Consider the following 16900-nt stretch of genomic DNA (forward strand, 5'->3'; position numbering starts at 1 on the left):
TCAGATTCTGTTTAAAGGGCTTCTCCTGGAACTATATAGTGATGATCTAGCATAGTTAATTGATTTTTGATCAGTAGGGGTCCATCAGCCAGATCCCCCACATATAAGCTGTTTGCACCTCCTGATGTGGCTCTTTTGTGTACATCCGTCTGCAGCTGAAGGTGCAAACCGGGGGCCGGTGGGAATATTGGACCCATCCTCATAGTCAGAATGATTGGGCCGAGTCCACCCCTTTTATGTGGGTTTGTGAAGATAGATTTCTGACCATAATGAGCGCCAATCGACGATACAGCAATGTTGATCAGCACCGTTTTAAGGCCCTTTTCATCAAGCCTGTATAATCCTTACATCAATCATTTGGTCCCATGATTACACTGGGAGATGCTCTGATGATGTGGATTTTAGGCTGCATAAATTATAAGATCAGCCAAAGAACGAGTGCTTCGATTGCCGCTTAGGAACGAGCGTTCTTACTACCTGCTATCACTCCCTATAAAGGGGTCTTCAGTCATGAGTTGGCCAAACATGACCCATGAGTATCTGCCCTGCTTTATATACCCCTTCAGAACCGACTCCTTTACTAGATTTCTTAGATCCTAAGTGCTTCATTCAATATGAACATTTTATTCCCTTTAAATCCACTTAATTGAATGTGCTAACTCTGGATAGTGGAAAGTCAACAGCTCATCACCGGAGTAGTGGAGCGAAGCAGGTCACATTTACGCTGAGGTAACGGTTTGTGTTTCCTCTTGTGTGGCTCTTTAATTGTACATGTCTACAGGCTTTAAGATGAATTTAATTGATTTACATCACAATGCAATCCGAGAAATATGCAAATGGCTGGAGCCGAAGCAGAGAGGCATGCGGAGCATTCATCATACGCGTGGAGGCTATGGGAAATTAATGTCCTAATGTGCGCAGAAAAATGAATAAACGGTTCCACATGTTAATTCATGCTTTAACCCACACTGAGACTTTATTAATCCCAGCTCAACAGAGAGATAATTTGAAACTGTTCAATAAGGTGATATTATGTTTTAGCATTGATTTTTTTCTTTTCAGGCATGTTGCAGAAACCCTGGCTCTGTTTCCCAGCAAAATCCATTGATCCTTCTCAACTGAAACGTTTAAAGTTCAATTTAACATTTAGGGAGTAAAAGGTCTCCAAAGGGACTCATATCTATTGATTTTGTGTCAGAGTTGAAGAGATGGAGTTTAAAACACACTGATCCTACAGGGTAAAGAAAGCCTTGTATTATATAACCACACAGAGCTATGTAAACACATTTTCTCCCAATTGTTTTTCTACAGAGGTTACAATAAAAGCACTTAGAGAGAAAATCCGGGAATATGAACAGACCCTAAAGAACCAGGCGGAAAATCTGGCTCTGGAGAAAGAACAAAAGTTACAAAATGACTTTGCTGAGAAAGAGAGGTGAGTCCAATGCCTCGCGTATATGGCTGTATGGGTGGTATGTATGGATAGCTGCAGCCACTGATTTTAATGTTCCTTTTTACATTTTAAGTAGCAGGAAGGAAAACCTAGAGGAACCAACCAAAATGGGAAAAGGAAAAACATGGAGGACAGATCATGGGAAGTATCAGTAAAGGACAGGACAGGACTAGGAATACTAAATAGACAGTAACATCAGCGCCCAGAGGGTTGGCAGGAGACCTCAAACATAAGCCCCTCTGGGTTTAAACAAGACCCTGTTTCTTTTGAGCTATAGGGATAGCTATAAGGTCAATAGGCAAGCCGTCGTGGAATGGGGGCACCATCACCTTAGGGTGTTGTACTCCGTTGGTAGGTAAGTGCCAAATGTTAGGTTGTAGTTAGGCATTTTTAGTACCCCACTGGTCTCCTGCCTACCCTCTGGGCGCTGATATCACTGTCCATTTAGTATTCCTAGTCCTTTCCAGTTGTAGATGTTTCTCTAGTCCTTTAATGATACTTCCCATGATCTGTCCTTCATATTTCCCCTTTTCCATTTACATTTTGGTCGGTTTCTCTAGGTTTACCTTCCTGCTACTTAAAATGCCTCCCTTTTTGGCTTTGTTCGTTCTTCTTACATTTTCAACCATTTTTCAGACCAAAGTACCTGACCATGCCTTAAACTGAATTTTGAGAGATTTAGGATAATTTATTTTGTTTGGTTTCTCTATCGGTTGTGTGTCATTTTATGGGCTATTCTCATCTAAAAAAAAATGCCATATCGCTGTTACATGTGGTTATTTTATAATGCAACCTCTGAGACCACCACTGATCTGAAATATGATTTTTTCCGCACATCTGCTCTCCTGACCACCTGGCTGCTTCTGCTCACACTCACCTGGATGTTTGTGCACTGGGACCTTTCCTTTTCAGGACTGGTGAGGGTCAAAGAGGTCAGACCTCCACCACTCATAAAGTGATGCCATCATTTCATCGGAATCCTCCTTTAAAGGAAACCAACCATCAAGATTTTGTCCTATAAAGTAAAGGCAGTGCCTTACTGGCACTAGCATGGTGAATCAAATCATACCTTCAGATTCACGATTGGATTTTTGAGTGCAAAAAAAAAAAAGCGTTCAGAGGTCTAGAAATGAGTACATTGCTGGAATGGCATGCACAGTGGGGCGGGACTTTGTGGGTCGGGTCCTCTTGGTTTGCCCTTGTCTTTAAAATTCACACTGCGCTTCCAGTGCCACTGTTGTCGGTGCGTACACATTGTTATTCTGATGTTGTCTTCACTAAAATGGCGCTGGAGTCAGCACGTGTGTACAGCGATCTCCAGTTACTGAGATGACTGAGTGACAGTGGCGCATGCACAGATCAAAGAAAAAAATTCAAACTCTGCATGTGCCAATGACGCTCTTATTCGTCTTCAATAAATCTGCACCGTAGATCGTGGTGCATGCATGCGCTCACTCCAGCACCATTTTAATGAAGACAACATCACAATTGCAAAATTTCAATAATGAAAAGGAAAAGGGGGCAAGCTAGGAGGACGCAGGAGGGGGGATATATACAAAGGACCCAACACACAAAGTCCCACCCCGCTGCAAACACCACTCAACCAATGTGCTCATTTTTGGACCTTTTGAGAACGTTTTTTTGGGGTAATCAAACATACAATCTGGAAAATGAAGGTATGTTTTTAATCACCATCCTAGCGCCAGTATGGCACTACCTTTACTTTATATGGGAAAATCCTGCTGGTTTGTTCCCTTTAAAAGTGATCTACGGCAGTCCACATCTGTCCGTGGTCGCTGTCTGTTTCCACCAGTTTTTCACCCCAAAATATTGTTGGTGACCAAGATCAGACCTGTAGCAGGTATGATCTGCCATTGTGACTGATATTCCTTACAATGGACAGGAAAACGTTGCATGATAAAGTTGTCATCTATCCTTGTGTCGCCTGGTTTTCACAAGTTGCGTCACAACACACGGACTCCTGTAATTCTATTAAACAGAACCAGATGCATGTAGGATTCAGCTAGAGGAGCTCTTGATGCACTTGGACCATACAATACAATCCGGCTATAGTGTGCAAAGTCAAAGGGCAGATGGGATCATTAGATCGACATGACGGCTGCCAATAATGGCGCTCAGTTTTTTTTTCAATTTTGTCATCTTATTTAAAATTCACAGACAGGTCACCTGATTGCTTCAGTCGTTAAAAAAAAATAAATTTTTGCAATCCACTTAAGAAAATGGGTTAATGGAAATGCCGATGAAGACTTTTCATGTCAGATCTGCGGACACTTAGAGGCTTTTTCATATCAACACAATTAGTAATAAATGTCTCCATCGAGGTGGACCTTTTGTGAACTATTGGTATTGCAGTCTCTTAAGTTGATATATTGGGCAGGACTGTAAGGCCTTGTTCACATGTTGTGTTTATGCCACGTTTTTTTTCCTGCAGAACAAAGCAAAAGGAATCAGATTTCTAAAAGCTCATTCACATGCTGCTTATTTTTTTCCTTGTAGATCTCAATCATCAAAGCTTTTTTCTAATCTGCAGTGTGACAGGTCTTTTAGCCTTTTTGCGGCATTTTTCATTTATACAAACAAATGGGGGGAAAAAATGCTAGTAAAAACTCATGTGTTAGGCTGGGGCCACACTTTGATTACTGCGATCCCCTCGCATGACGCTCGGCTCGCACTGGCAGAACAGCAGAGCCGAGTGTCATGCGAGTGTCCCTGCGACTGAGGTCCGACCGTGTGAGCGGACCTCAGCTGCGGGGGGAGGGCCGGCACTGAGGAGGGGAGGGCCGGCACTGAGGAGGGGAGGGCCGGCACTGAGGAGGGGAGGGCCGGCACTGAGGAGGGGAGGGAGGGATTTCTCTCCCTCTCTCCTCCGTAGCCAGCTATTGCCATTCTCGCACTGCACTTGTGGTACACCATTGTACCGCGAGTGCAGTGCGATTTTTCTCTCGCCCCATACACTTGAATGGGTGCGAGAGAAAGAGTCTCAGCTTACAATCGCAGCATGCTGCGATTGTTTTCTCGGTCCGATTAGGGCTGAGAAAATAATCGCTCATGTGCGTGGACACACAGGCTAATATTGGTCCGAGTGTAATGCAATGTTTTTTATCGCACTCCACTCGCACCGATTTTCCTGCCGTGTGGCTTAGGCCTTATACTCAGGGGTTTTTCTTGGCAATACTAGTTTTTGCTGCAGAAAAACCTACTGAACATTCTCAATGTGTGAAGCAAAGACTGAAATCAGACTGGTAAAGTAGTATTGGGCACTGAATATTACAACAAGTTCACTTCATTCTGAGCATTATAGTGTCTGATGTGTTGCCTTGAGTGCGCGAAAAGAAAGCGTAGACTCTGCTATCAAGAGTTCGGTCATGTTTCAGACACTTTTGACAGAATAGTGGAGCATGAATCAATGAGATCCATTGATCACTGTTTTGTCTCATCACACCACAACTCCGTCATAACACTATGGCTTTTATTTTGATCCGAAGCCTTGATGTTCGAGTGAACAAAGCCAATAAAGCCCAACTCAGGTGATATGGAGACTTCAGGTGTGACTCTAATTGGGACAAGTACTACAATCCAGGGATTTTTTTAAAGTATTTATACCTCCATGAACTTTTATACACTTTTTCACGTTACACCCACAAACTTAAGTGTATTTTATTGGGATTTTATGTGATATAGCAATACAAAATAGCAAGTATTTGCAAAGTGTAAAGAAAATGATACATGGGTGGCTAAAGATTTTAAAAATCGAAATCTTAAATTTCTGATGTGCATTTATATTCAGCCCCCTGTAGTCAGCTGCCCCTAAACAAAATCCCGACCAATGAAGTCCCTCCAGAAGTCACTTAATTAAAATATTGAGTCCGTCTGTGTGTGATTTATTTTAAGTATAACTATAGCTGTTCTGTGAAGGCCCCAGAGGTTTGAGAACATTAGAGATCAAACATTATTATGAAAACCAAGGAACACACCAGACTGGTCTGGAAAAAGTGGTGTGGAGAAGAGGTAAGCAGGGCGGTTTTAGTTATACATATTAAAAAAAAATTCTGAACATCTCATGGAACACTGTCCAATGAATTATCCAAAAATGGAAGGAATATGGCACAACTGCAAACCTACCAAGACATGGACATCCACCTAAACTGATATCTCAAGCAAGGAGAGCACTAATTAGAGAAGCAGCCAAGAAGCGCGATCATCACTCTTGAGAAGATGCAGAGAGCCACAGTTCAGTTGGGAGAATCTGTCCACAGGACAACTCCACATATACTCCACAAATCTGACCTTTATAGAAGGGGTAAAATGAAGAAAGAGGTTTGAAAGCAAGCCATAAGAGGTCCCATTTGCAGTTTGCAAATGCCATGTAGGGGACACAGCTAGCATATGGAAGAAGGTGCTCTGGTCAGATGAAACGAAAGTAGAACTTTTTTTGTTAAATGCAAAATCCTTTGTCTGGCAGAGAACAAACACTACAGATCACCCTGAAAACAACATCCCCACCATGAAACATGGTGGCAGCATTATGCTGTGAGAATGCTTTGCTTCCCCAGGGACAGGGAAGCTGGTTAGAGATTATGGGCAGATGTACGGAACTAAATACAGTGCAATCTTGAAGGAACACCTGTTAGAGGCTGCAAAAGACTTGAGACTGGGGCATAGGTTCATCATCTATCAAGAGAACAACCCTAAACATAATACCAGAGCTACAACGGAAGAATGGTTTAGATTAAAGCATATTCATGTGTGTGAATGTCCCAGTCACAGTCCAGTCTTAAATCTCATTGAGAATCTGTGGCAAGACGTGAAAATTGCTGTTCGCAGTCACTCTATATCCAGTCTCACTGAGCTAGAGCTCAAACATTTTAGCCTCTAAAGTGCAAAGCTGGTAGAGATATAACCAAGACTTGCATCAGTAATTGCAGTTCAAGGTGGTCCTACAAAGTATTGACTCAGAGGGGCTGAACACAAATGTTCGCCACAATTTTTCAGATTTGTATTACAAAAAAAAAATATATAGAAAACCGTGTATAATTTCTTTTTACATTTCACAAATACTTGCCAATTTGTCTTGCTATATGACACAAAATTCCAAGTTTGTCGGTGTAAGGCTACTTTCACACATCCGGTTTTTGCTCTGCGGCACAATACGGTGCTCTGCAGAAAAACCGCAACCGTTTTTTTTTACGCCGGTTGCGGGTTTTTTTGCATAGACTTACATTAGTGCCGTATTGTGCCGCATGGGCTTGCGTTCGGTCCGGTTTTTGCCACATGCGGCAGATTTAGCCGATGCCGCAGCCGGATGGAACGTTGCCTGCGGCGCATTTTTCAATGCATGCCTATAGACGCCGGATGCGGCGCGATGCGGAAAAAACGCATCCGGCCGCCGCATGCGGTTTCTTCCACTGCGCATGCTCAGTAGCGTGCCGCAACCGGAAAAAAACGGACGGGCCGCATGTAAAAACTTATGCAAAGGATGCGGTGTTTTCGCCGCATCCGTTGCATAGGTTTCACAACCGGATTGAGCCGCACTGCTCAAACCGGATGTGTGAAAGTAGCCTAACCTGAAAAAATGTTTCAAATTTCACTGAGTATGAATACTTCTCAAAGTGTGTGTGTGTATATAATATATCACAAAAATAAGTACTTCCTTTACATCTTTTCAAGGGATGTCGCTACAGATATGACGCTATGGTATAATGTAAAGTAGTAAGTGTACATGTTGTATAACAGTGTAAATTTGGTGCCCTCTAAATAACTCAACACACAGCCTTTAATTTCTATACCGCTAGCAACAAAAGTGTGTACACCCCAAAGTCAAAATGGCCAAATTGAGCCCAATGTGTCAAAATATTTTGTGGCCACCATTATTTTCAAGCATTGCCTTTAGGCCCTGTGCGCACTTACCGGATTTTGCCGCGGATTTGCTGCATGTTTCGCTGCAGAAAATGTTCATAACATCTCTGCAGTGAATCACCAGCAAATCCTATGGAGGAAAAAAATCCTGTGCGCACTAGGCGGAATTTGACAGCTGCATGTTTTGCTGCGGGAATCCCGCAGCAAAAACAAGTGCATGTCACTTCTTTTCCGCACATCGCTGCGGGATTTCACTCCATTGACTCCAATGTTAATCATGAAATCCCGCAGGGAATAACGCAGGCAGCAAATTCTGTGTGGTTCACTGCGTTTTCCTGCGTTATTCCCTGCGGTATTTCACGGTTTACCTCCGGTAATGTACATCGCTTGTCTGCGGTTTGCAGGGAAGTGATGTCATTACAGGAAGAGGAAGCCGTGCAGAGAGTAAACACAAACACATCACAGACACAGACAGACATCACAGACACATAGAACATAGACACAGACACATAGAACACACATAGAAAGAAAACGGAAATATAGAAAACAAAGAACGTGGGCTCCGCTGCATATTCACCGTCCAGCCGAGGTAAGCACACAGCGGCGGCCCGGTATTCTTAGGCTGGGGAGGGAGAGGGGCAGGGTTAATGTCCCCCGCCTCACTCCCCCTCCGGCAGCCGAGAATATCAGCCGCAGCTGCCCCGGCACTGTCGCATACATTATGCGGCAGCACCGCCATGTCCTCGGCTCTTCTTGCCGCCGTGTAGCAGTGGCAGCAAGGTAATACAAGGGGTTAATGATGGTGGGGGACCACCGCCATTAACTCCAGGCTTGATCATGGCAGCGTCTATGTGACAGCTGACATGATCAACCCGTAAGTAAAGTGAAAAAAACACAGACACCGAAAAATTCTTTATTTTAAATAAAACAAACAAGCCTCGTTCACCATTTTATTAACCCCCTCCCGCACCAAAGCTCCGGCGTAATCCACTGCTCCGACGTAATCCACAGGTCCTGCGCTGCTTCCATCCAGCCGCGACTGTCACAGACACAGCGCTGAATGAATGCAGCAGACAGCAGAGGTAATTACTGGTCATTTCCCACGGCCGGTAATGTGAACTCACTGCCGACCGTGGGAAATGCAGCGATCTGTCATCTATCTATCTATCCCTCTGTCTGTCTAGCTATCTATCCCTCTATCTATTCTTCTGTCTATCTACAATCTCAGAATTAAATGACTTTTTTTTTTCTTTTTTTTTTTTCAATGTGCTTTATTGCATTGAATGCAATAAAGCACATCCCAACCCGCACGCGGCAAAATCGCGAATAATACCGCGGTAAAACCGCGGCAAACCGCATGCGGTTTTCGGGTGCGGTTTCCCCGCGTTTTTTTACCGCGGGTGCGGTAATCTTTGAGAGCATGCGGAATTTTCTCAAGAAAATTCCATTTCCCAGTGCGCACATAGCCTAAAAGGGGTTTTCTCATCTCCAAGATCCTATCCCAATATCTCCAACTAGAAATGTAGTATAGTTCTTCTGATTCACTATTATTCTGCAGGTTAATAGTGTTCTGAACCTGCCCGGTGCCCGCACTTACAGCCTTGCTACCAGGAGGTAACAAACTTTATTCCTCCCAGCAGTGTTCAGGTGGCGCCGGTGCGGCTTCAGTCATCTCTTAGTATATAGGGAGCTGTGGCTGTATCCGAACCCCTGACATGGACTGTCAGTGCTGGGGGCGCGATTACAGAACGCTATTAACCTGTATATCTATTATGAGAATGAGGGCAAGATGTGACACCATATCAAATATAAATCAAGACTACTCCCTACCAGAAATTTGCAAGCCAAGAGAACAAGGGGACAATGTAGTCATGGTCCAATATAGGACCCAATCATCAAAGATGAGTCAAAGCAACTTCTTGCAAAAATATAAAAGTGTTTATTACAAAAATCATTAAGCAAGAAGAGACAAGTAACAAACAAGTACAGACAATACATAACAATAAGTCAGGTACTCAAGGAAGGATCACTGATAGTAAACCACATGGGTCCACTGTCCACACAGGGGATATTAATTAATAGTAGTAGCAAAGAATTTTTGTGACTGAAATAACCCCAGTATAAATAAGTAGAATCTCTGAAATATACACACTCATGACATATCTGTATACCATTACCAAAATATATTGATAAATAAATATTGGCAATATAAACAATTCCCATCTGACAATGGCCACAGACATATACAAAGATAATCATATACCTGGGGATGAGTCATGGGCAGAAGTAACAACTCAATGTATGAGTACACAATTGATGCCAAGGCACCAACATGTTAATAAACATCACCCACGAGACAAACTATAACAAGCACGAACTCATCCATGGTGGCTTGTGGAACCCGAGAAAAACGTGCCCCGACGCGCACGTTTCGATTCCTTCTTCGGGGGGCCGCAGTGTGATGTGTGGCAGGCGAGCCGCGCTTAAATAACCCGCTTCTCAGACCGCCGTAACCTGTATATCTGCGGGTTAATAGTGGGGTTTTTTACATGACCAGTTCCCTTTAAGTAAGCAGTGTTGTACAGGATTTGTGAATGTTTAATAGAGCAGAAAACAAAGTGACAAGTTTTCTATATGGAATCAAATATACAATGACATTGCTAGAAACATAACTTTTTAAGGGGATAATAACTACTGGTGAGCCCCATCTCCTCCATGCCGTTCTCAATCTTGGACCAGATTGGTGGGGAGCCAAATACTGGGGGACTCCCTGATCTCTGGAATTAGGTTCTCGTGTGTCCTCCAGTCTCAAGAATTGTGTCCAGATGGAGGTAAAAACAGCACAGGTTGAGCAAGCAGCTTACTACCCAATTCAAAGGTAATGGAGCGAAGGAGGGTCATTGGACTCCGCTCTATTTTACCATTCACTTTTAATGGAGCAGCAGGGCAGATGTTCAACCAGTGCTACATTCAACTCTTGTCTTGGGGAAGTAGGAGACCCAAGACCCTCGTTTTAGTAAATTGTGGGGATCACATTTGTGCAATTTCAGTTTTCACCTTCGCAGTTGGTTGGTTAGTTATTTGATATAAGCAGAATATTCCTTCAGCTGTCTTAGTTATTCAGTCTTCAGTCTTCTGCTGTCTTAGTTATTGGATTCTCTACTTTCTTCTCCATTGGTGACAATGCATATTTTCATACCGATAAGCTCCAGCTTATATTGCCTTTTCCCTCGCTATTTGCCTTTATGTTGCAGCTTTTCTTGGCCGTTATCTTGCAGTTTCTTTGTTGTACATTAGTGTGTACACCTGCTGAGTGATTCCTATACTTGGCGGTGACTTTGATGCTATAAAAACAGATCTTTGCATTAAAGGCAATCTTTGTCTGACTAAACCAATAATCAGTTGCTCTCGCTTTTTGATATAAAGCGATGAACATTAGCTACGTACAGTAATGATTGTGCTGTCACAGTATTTGTATACTCCGAAAACTCATAAAATGATATAAAACAATAAATATAAAATGTCCATGAAAAATCAAATCATCGGATATTGGTTAATGTATGTAAAGCAAATCACTTACTGAAGGTTTCTTCTCTTTCAGGAAACTGCAGGAGACTCAGATGTCTACGTCTTCCAAACTGGAGGAGACTGAACACCGAGTTCAAGTCCTGCAGACAGGTGCGGAGGCTTCATGTTAACTTGAGTTTTGAGATTAAGAATGAAGACATATGTCTGTATGAAAGGTCCCAAACCTTCTGTACCATGTGAGAATAACTCCGCTTTCAGCTATGGTCAACTGAACGGCCCATTCTGTTCAGAATCGGGGGGAAAATTATCAGACATTAAAAAAAACAACATAAAATTAAAACCTGATAAATTGTATAACTTGACACTTCGCTACTCTGGCCAGTGATTAGAAAAGATCTGCAATAATGTCACTGTAGAAGTATTAACATAGGCAGTGTAAAGGAAAGAGTCGATTCACGCTGCCCAGGCCGCTGTCAGGATGGATCGCAGCCGGCATCATGATTGCAGCCAGGTATGTTATTCTCTCAAATTCTCAGGGAAAATATACTTAGACAATCCGGCCAGGGAACATAGGAATAATAATAATAATAATAATAATATTTATTCATTTATATAGTGCTATTAATTCCACAGCGCTTTACATACATTGGCAACACTGTCCCCATTGGTGCTCACAATCTAAATTACCTATCAGTATATCTTTGGAGTGTGGGGAAAAAACCCACACAAACACGGGGAGAACATACAGACTCCTTGCAGATGGTGTCCATGGTGGGATTTGAACCCAGGACCCCAGTGCTGTAAGACTGCAGTGCTAACCATCGTGCCACCCAAACAGACGAAACACTCCTGGCTGGCTCTTACAAGCACTGCTGCTGGTGATCTGTTCCTCGTGTGTACATAGGGAGATACCTGTCGATCACCTCTAGCAGTGCTGGGAAGAGGCGGCCATGGCGCTGGACTAATCTCCTCTCCGGAGAGCATTTTATATAATATAGGCTAGCATCGTGCAGTATCGGTTTATAATATTAAGGTGTATTATGTAGCAATCACACCAAATCAGAGTGTGAAGAAATAACTTCACTTTCAAATTCTCCAGCAGTAGGGCTCTGGTGGTTCCCACGTTTCCTTCAGCGGATCACCTGCCAAACATTATTGGCTGCACAGTCGTTTCAGTCACTGATTCTGATGTGCAGGTCACAAGACCGCTGAGTCTAGTGATTGGCTGCAGTGGTCATGTGAACGATATGTAACAAATGACTAGCTGGAGGAATTGCAGAAACCACCGGAGCAGAGGTATTGTAACAGAGAGATTTGGTACAAATTTTTGTTATTCATAATTTACAGGATTTTTGCAATTGTTGCATTCAAGTTTTTAGTGTTTAAGTTGCCAAACAAAAATAAGATGCAGATTTGTAGAAAAATAGTTGCTGACATTTTATTCCACATGCGTACCATGTAAAAGGGACTATCATTGTCAAAAATGACAAATTGTACACAAAAAGGGGTAAAAAAAAGTTAAAGGGGTTAATAGGGACTTTTACTATTTTTGCCTGGTTACAATTTCTGCCTGCTTAGAGCAGTTACGGACCACAACTGTCAGCAAACCCCTTGTTTCCGCTGATGTCAGCTTGACAGAGCAGCATCTTCTCTTCTGTTCTGCTCTGATGAAGGGTGGTCTCAATTGATGTCATGCTAAACAACAGCCAGCTGCCAACTGCCAAGCTGCAGGTAGCCGACTGTCAATCAGGATGATGTCTGCATAGACAACCCTTCAACAGAGCAGAAGAGAAGGTGCTGCTCTGTTGGCAAGAGGTGAAATGAAGCAGCAAGGGTTCATACCCATGATCAGTGTTTGCAGTGTTTTAGACGCAGCATGCTTCAGCTGTGTCTAAAATGCTGCATTGTACAGTATAAGCATAGTGGATGGGATTTCTAGAAATCCCATGCCCACTGTGCGTGTTTTTCCCGTAGCAGATACTGACCTGCGGTGCGACTTTCCAAGCCGCAGCATGTTAATTGTTTTCTGCAGAGTCGCAAGGGTCCTCCTTAGGGAAAACACAAGTCAGAGACCACAGCGCTTTGAACCCTGATCGTGGTTATGAGCTGCTGCATTCTCCTGTGGAGGAGTCTCGCGGCCACACAGGTCAGGACCCACCGAGTCCAGGACGCAGTGGGTCCTGATCCTGGGCACTTACCCTAAAAGTGACGGCTGAGCTTATTCCCATGCAGAGTAGTCAGGTAGTTAGTTCTTGGCCACATGCAAAAAATAATAAAAAGTCCTGGATAACCCCTTTGCTGTTAAAGTAGGAGAAATCTATCCCAGTTTGATGGACAGATAACTGCCCTGAGGATTAATTATACTGAGCTTGGTCTAATTAGAGACATCCAGCCTCGTATTTCTGGGTTTCGGTTTTGAGTAGCGGCTCACCTAAGTACATCAGTGTCTTCACATGGAGGTCTTTATGGTTAGGGCAGACCGGTGGGTTATTTCCTGTGCCCGATATGTGTTACATTAGAGTGGATTCACTTTGGCAGCTTTCTTCTGCGGTGCTACACGGTGTCTGCCCTGGGAATAATCTACCAGGGGTCTCTACAGTTCCAGTGGCCTTTCCGTGCACAGAGTATACACCTACATAATTTAAGCTGCGTACAGCGGCACAATGTTCATCGCATACTTATTATGAAACCTGTTTCCTGATCTAATATTTATCTCCTCTGCAGCTTTGGAGAAATCTCAGGCAGCATTATTTGACCTGAAAACAAAATACGATGAGGAAACATCAGCAAAGTAAGTATCGAGAATTATTTGTACCATCCCGTATCCTGAAACCAAGTAATTTCTCATCACTACTAGCCGTAGAGGAGCGGCCGGCAGCACCGGGATTGATCTGTTTGCTTAGATCAAGAACTGGCCAACGTATAGAAGGTTGACTTTGATTAGCCCAGCATTAGCAGTGCCAGCTCGTGACCTTCCAACCACAATTACCAGCATGACCAATAATGATTTTAATCAGATTATTCTCTGAGAACACACTTACAGGCCTCCTGCTGCCATGCTGGATCAATTACTCATTAATTATTTGTGATACGGCCGCATATATTTCACATGAAAAATTATTTAAATTTGACGTTTTGGGAATTATTTCTATCTTATGTACCTTTAATCATTTAATATGTTCTAAAGACTGAAGATTTTTTTTTCTGAATAGACTATTGTTCCTATTGCTAGTCTTAATCTGAGCGCACAGGACTAAGTGATACCTAATTCAAAGGGTTGAGATGTATGTGCAGGCTTTTAAGAAAATCGACACGTTCATGCCGTGCTTTCGATCTGGTATGTCTTTTTTTTTTTTTTTTTCTTCCTTTTTTTTCTTTTTTTTTATCAATACGTGAATACTGTTTAGACTTTTTTGTATATTGATATTGTTCATAGAGTATTCAAATATGTAATATCTTAAAAGGAACCTGTCACCAGGTTTTTCCCTTATAAGCTGTGGCCACCACCAGTGGGGCCGTATATAAAGTATTCCAGACGGCTCTGCATAACGTAAAGACCACCTTTATTATACTCACCTAAGGGGAGATCCGATCCAGTGGGCATCACTGGTCACGGGTCCGACACCTCCTCTCTGCTGCGATCACAGTCCTCCTTCTTTTGAGTCTTGTGTGGATGACATATGCTACATCATCGACACAAGCCAATGTTGTGCTCTTGTGCAGGCGCACTTTGATCTGCCTGGCTGAGGTACTGTAATGCGTAGATGCAATGAATGGTCAAAAAAACCGCTCGCACATGCTCATTCTAATACTTTTGATCTGCCCTCCGCCGGGCAGATCAAACTGCACCTGCGCAGAAGCACAATGCCGGCCTGTGTGGATGACGTAGGACGCATTATCCACACAGGCCTCAGAAGAAGGAGGACAGCAATCGGACAAGATAGAGGAGGTGTCGGACCGAGATCAGCAACACCCATAAGACTGTACCATGCCCTAGGTGAGTATTATCCGTCTTTTTACATTCTACAGAGCGACCTGGGCTCTTATATATAAGGGCTCACTGGTGGTGGCCACAGCTCATAAGGGAAGAACCTGGTGACAGGTTCCCTTTTAAAGGGAAACTCCTCTGAAAACACATCGCTTGGCATTGTAATCCTAAAAACTCGTTCAATTTCGGTTTCCTAAACAGCAGCATGAAAATTACTCAGGTTTTAGCATCGAAGGAGAAAGCCACCAGAGGCTCCATCCAGATGTTTATGATCTCTGAAGATCTGGATGTGTCACTTATATACTTACACCAACTGGTGGAGAAAACTACTAATAAAAGCTGATTTATTACCAAAGCAATATGACTGCCGTTCTACGTTTCACAGCGTGAGGAATGTGACGGGGACGTTTCTTTTCATGCCCAGATTTATTCTTAATGGCATTCTCTGGAAGTAAAATAAAATAAAGGAAATGTCATTATTAATTATTTTTTATATTCCATTAATGATCAGATCACCTAGAGAGGTAATCAGTATAGAAGTAAAATGGTCGCCTTCTGTGAATAGGACAGGAGCCTGTGAGCATGGGCAGTGTGAGGCGCCATATCCTCCCATCATGTGTAGGAAGATATTCTCACAGTGGATATGCTGATCTAATATTGGAGATACCAGGGGGGCTGAGGTCAGAAGAGTGTAACGTGAGGCGGGCTCACACGGTGCCAGAGGATCCTCTAAGCCCCCTGGTCCGGGTGGACACGCAAGCGCCAGTATAGCAGCTAGATCGAGAATGCGGAACACAGGGGTAAAAGGAAAAAATAATAGATTAATAAAGTCCAGGAAAACACAGACAAAAACTGGCAGGTGACAGAGTGTAATACTTATTCTATGTTCTGAGGATTTCGATAGCGTAGGGCAATGACAATCAGAGACGAGTTCCGGGTACAAGATGTTTTATAGTATGTCACCACGGTAGATACAGAACAAACACAACAACACAATAACACATACAATACTTTCCGGAATAGACGCGCAGGGGATTCCCGGGGCCACGCACCGGACTCCCCCAGGGAGACCACCAGAGCGAACCCCTATACAGGGACTGTCCGGCAATCTACCCCGGAAGGCCTAAATGCGCAGCAGCCGGGATAAGGAGCAAGCGGTAAAGTCAATGAGTGTCCGTACGGAAATGTTTGTCCAGAATGGTTACGAACCAAAAGAGAACCAGGCGGAGTGCTGACCGAAGATGGTAAACGGAATCCGGGCACAGCCTTGAAGAGCCGGGTACAGTCCAGAGTCAATCGGTAGGTAGTCTTTTAGGGGAATCCAGAGGCAATCAGGAATAAGCAGCAAACACAGCAGGAGCACACAGCAGGCAGTATACTCAGGCACTGGACTGGGCTGGGAGGCGGCCTTTTAAGCAGCTGGACAGGAAGTAGGGCAACAGAACGGTAACCTCCATGTTAACCGAGGGCAAGGGCAGTCAAAAGAGAACTGGAAAACCTGGAAACCTGACATTACTCCCCCCCCCCCACAGACGGCCTCAGGACGGATCAGGGCCAGGTTTGTCCGGGTACCGTCGATGAAACTGAGCAATCTTCCGGGGTGCCCGAATGTTACCCACCGGTTCCCAGGAATCGTCCTCGGGGGCGTACCCCTGCCAACGTACCAGATACTGAAGCCGACGACGATGGAGCCGGGAGTCAATAATGTCCTCAACCACGAACTGCTCCTCGCCGTCGACCATCACAGGCGGAGGAGGAGGCACAATACGACCATGAAACGTATTAGGGGAAACGGGTTTGAGGAGAGACACATAAAAGACCGGGTGTACCTTTAGATGGTGCGGTAACCGTAGCCGACAGGCCACAGGGCTCACGATCCCGGTGATTTTAAACGGACCGATGAATTTTTGTCCTAGTTTTTGCGAAGGAACACCCAATCTCAGGTTTTTGGTGGATAACCATACAGAGTCCCCTACCTTATACATGGGTGCCGGTTTCCGGTGAGTGTCCGCCGACCTCTTGTAACGCTCCTGGGCCGTAGCCACGGTGTCCTT

The 16900-nt window shown here is 43.8% G+C and overlaps 1 protein-coding gene across 2 annotated transcripts in view; it reads left to right on the plus strand.

Moving 5' to 3' along the window:
* Window positions 1–16900, plus strand: part of CUX1 (cut like homeobox 1) — a 544050-nt gene that overhangs the window by 230398 nt on the left and 296752 nt on the right. For both annotated transcript variants that reach the window (XM_075335308.1, XM_075335307.1), the window contains exons 6-8: window positions 1312–1435; window positions 10932–11008; window positions 13583–13649. In XM_075335308.1, the coding sequence (XP_075191423.1) occupies window positions 1312–1435; window positions 10932–11008; window positions 13583–13649 (268 nt within the window). The remainder of the gene's footprint in view (window positions 1–1311; window positions 1436–10931; window positions 11009–13582; window positions 13650–16900) is intronic.

The sequence above is a fragment of the Anomaloglossus baeobatrachus genome, chromosome 2 (assembly GCF_048569485.1).
Source record: "Anomaloglossus baeobatrachus isolate aAnoBae1 chromosome 2, aAnoBae1.hap1, whole genome shotgun sequence".
NCBI classification, from domain to species: domain Eukaryota; kingdom Metazoa; phylum Chordata; class Amphibia; order Anura; family Aromobatidae; genus Anomaloglossus; species Anomaloglossus baeobatrachus.